A 3001-nucleotide genomic window follows, 5' to 3' on the forward strand; every position below is an offset into this window, starting at 1 on the left:
TGAGATCCCACCCCATAACGATCCCACCCCTTTGCCTTTTAAGTCATACAGGGTAAATGTCACACTTTGTCAGCCCCAGTGCCACTGAAGCAAAGGTTTTTATGCCTGAAATACATATGACTGGCAAAGCACAGCCCACATCACAAGCCTGTTGAGCTCAGAAGGTCAGCGTTGGCATCTGTCTTCATTCAACTGCTGTGACATGGAAGGATCAAACAAATAGGTTGTTCTGAGGTTGCAGCAATGAATGAAGCCACAGGCTGGCAAACTTGTCACAGAGGACATCTTACAGTGCTCAGAACTATTTTGGGGGTTACTGGCGATCTTTGACATCAGTTGCTACTGGGCTATAAAATATCTTACAGGTGATATAAGGAGGTAAATACAACAGAATAAACACCATTGGGCTCTCCCGGCATCTGAGTCCCACCATGCTCCAAACTGCCTAAAGAGAATCAAAAGATCTGTTTGGTCCTCTCTTCCCCCCATAGTCTGTGAAAGAGCACTTCTTCACCCATTTTGTAATTTCTGTAAATACCGACTATGGAAAAATTCAGAGACAAACCATGTACTTTCAATGCAGTTTATTGAAGGCGCAGTGAAAAGGTGGGAAGTTTGAGCAGTCAATGGAAGAAGCTCTGTTTATGTGAGTACAAGATGTCAACTCAGAAGATTTATGCACCAATAACTTCCCTTGGCGTTTCAGGGGTGGGGATGGGGGTGAGCTCTTCTAAAAATCAGCATGCTTTGAACTAGCCACCCCTAACATGCAGAAGCAAATGAAAGTACTACGTATTCATCTGTAAGCAAATTCCACAAAAAGCCTATGGCTGCGGTGTAACTAGCAGGTGCTTTGAAAGTTGACATTGCCTTGTTTAAAATTTAAGCTGAAATTTGCAGCTCAGGGTTTCTTCTTTGACCAAAAAAAAAAAAAAAAAAAAAAAGGGGAACGTGCTCTTTGCAGTGCCTCCTGGGAAAGTTAAATCATCACTCTCTTTTCTGAAATGCTTTGGGAGGAGCTGGAAGAAAAAGAGGTGTCTTGTAAGGAAGAACATTGTTAATGAATCTGCTCGTTATGGGAAAAGCCAGAGAGAGAAGGCAGCGCATCAAGCAAACCCTTAAAGCTGTGATAATGTAGACAGTATAAACTCAGAGAAATAATACTGTGTTGAGCACCTGCTGGAGAAGCTTGCTAGATGTGACTTTAGGGTTGGGGACTCTGAAAACATAACTTGGTGGGGTACATATTTGGTGCTAATAAATGTGGGAGTGGACTTGGTGACAAATGTTGCTACTAGTGGGCAGAGAAACTATCCTGCATCATCTCAGTGGTAGGAACTGAACGTCTAAGCGTTGTCCTCCAACGTTGCTGGCTGTGCCACCTCCCCAGCTGATGGCCCTATGGAACAACGCACGGGTCCCTGACAACCCCATAGTTCCCCACCACGCCGTTGTTGCACCCCACAACTTCAGGGCTGTTTGCAACGACGACGGGAGAGCCCCCCAGCTGCCTGATGACGCAGCCTTGGTTTCCGAAGCTGACCACCCCACCAGCTTGGCAAGCCCCCATCCTAGCATTCAAGCTCCCGTTTCCCGTGCTGATGACGGTGCGGGCTGGGTACCCCCCGCTCCGGGAGCTGAATCCCCCATTTTTGCAGTTGACCCCTCCGGCTTGGCAATACACCTCTGGGACACACTGCTTGGCCACCGAGCTAATGACTCTCTTGGGGTGGATCCCAGCACTCCGGGAGCTGAATCCTCCATTCTGGGAGCTGTGTCGTCCGGACCGTCTCCCCAGGGAGCCATAGCCACACGCAGCCCCGTTTGCAGCCAGCATCCCGCAGTCATCGGGGATATTGTAGCCACTGCTGACCACAGCTGCAAGACAGCCCACAGGATTAATTATTTAGAGAGGAAAACTGGAAGACTCCCACAAGGCAAGTTGTTTCATGAGTGACAGAACCGACCAAACCTGATTTCCTCTAGAGTTGTCCAATCTCTCTGAGCCTCTGCTCCTTCCAACTCCTCCCCCATGTCCCAACACACCCCGTCACAGATCCTCCCAGTTCCCACGTTGCTCATCTGGCCGGTGGCATATTCTTTCCCAGGTTGCCTGGCGGGTTTGCCAGGACAGCTCGCTGTTTCCTCCAAAAGTAGGAAAGGGTCACGAATTTTACCTCCCCCCCTCCATCCAAAAGCTGGGGTTGTGTTAAATTCAGAGGTATTTGAGATTTCTGGGACTAAACCTTCAACATCAGCCTGGGCTGAAATGGAAAAGGGAGGCAGAGGGAGCTGGGGCAGACAGATAATGCTACTCCATAAACTGCCTTCCCTAAAATGATGAGCCCTCATGGCTGAAAATCTTCAGGTTACTTACACACGCTCACCGGGTTCCCCACACATATCCTGTTAGGGGAGAGAAGAGAAATGCATGTTATCCTATTAACCAGCAGCATGCACATCTAGAAACCTGACATTTCTCGTAACTTCCAGCCATACATCCAGCCCACTTAATTCCTTGTTGTAACACGTCTGACTATCCCTAGGACAGGAACTGTTTTTGCTGGCACAAGGGTGGCCTGTATGGCCTCTAGCCATCTCTCCAGCCCCAGTTTCTGTGAGCCTGGGAGGATCCTGGAGCTGCAAAATTCACTTGGGAGCTGGAATCATTCTGGCCTCTGATATAGAGGAGAAAAGGGACAAGATCTCTGTCACCCACCTGCTCTCTTCACCCTCCAGTAGAGTCTTGTATGTTGCGATCTCAATATCCAGGGCCAGTTTGACATTCAGCAGCTCCTGGTAATCCCGCAGCATGCAAGCCAGCTCATCCTTGGCCTTCTGGAGGGCATTCTGCAGCTCAACGTGCTTCTCCCGGGCATCTTTCAGGGCACAGTCCCCACGCTGCTCCACATCACAAATGGAGGTTTGCAGGCAGGAGACCTGTCAGAGGGGAGGATAACAGTGGAGGTGTCTTCAAGGCTTCGTCTCCTAATTCCCAAAC

The 3001-nt window shown here is 49.1% G+C and overlaps 1 protein-coding gene across 1 annotated transcript in view; it reads right to left on the reverse strand.

Annotated features, from left to right (window-relative positions):
• Nucleotides 1-1399: 1399 nt before the first annotated feature.
• Nucleotides 1400-3001, reverse strand: part of LOC103923829 (keratin, type II cytoskeletal 4-like) — a 5494-nt gene continuing 3892 nt past the window's right edge. The window contains exons 7-9 of the mRNA XM_009332256.1: nt 2720-2940; nt 2378-2406; nt 1400-1878 (exon numbers count right to left, since the gene is read on the reverse strand). Coding sequence (XP_009330531.1) covers nt 1400-1878; nt 2378-2406; nt 2720-2940 — 729 coding nt within the window. The remainder of the gene's footprint in view (nt 1879-2377; nt 2407-2719; nt 2941-3001) is intronic.

This window comes from Pygoscelis adeliae, unplaced genomic scaffold (assembly GCF_000699105.1).
Source record: "Pygoscelis adeliae isolate BGI_AS28 unplaced genomic scaffold, ASM69910v1 Scaffold109, whole genome shotgun sequence".
NCBI lineage: Eukaryota > Metazoa > Chordata > Aves > Sphenisciformes > Spheniscidae > Pygoscelis > Pygoscelis adeliae.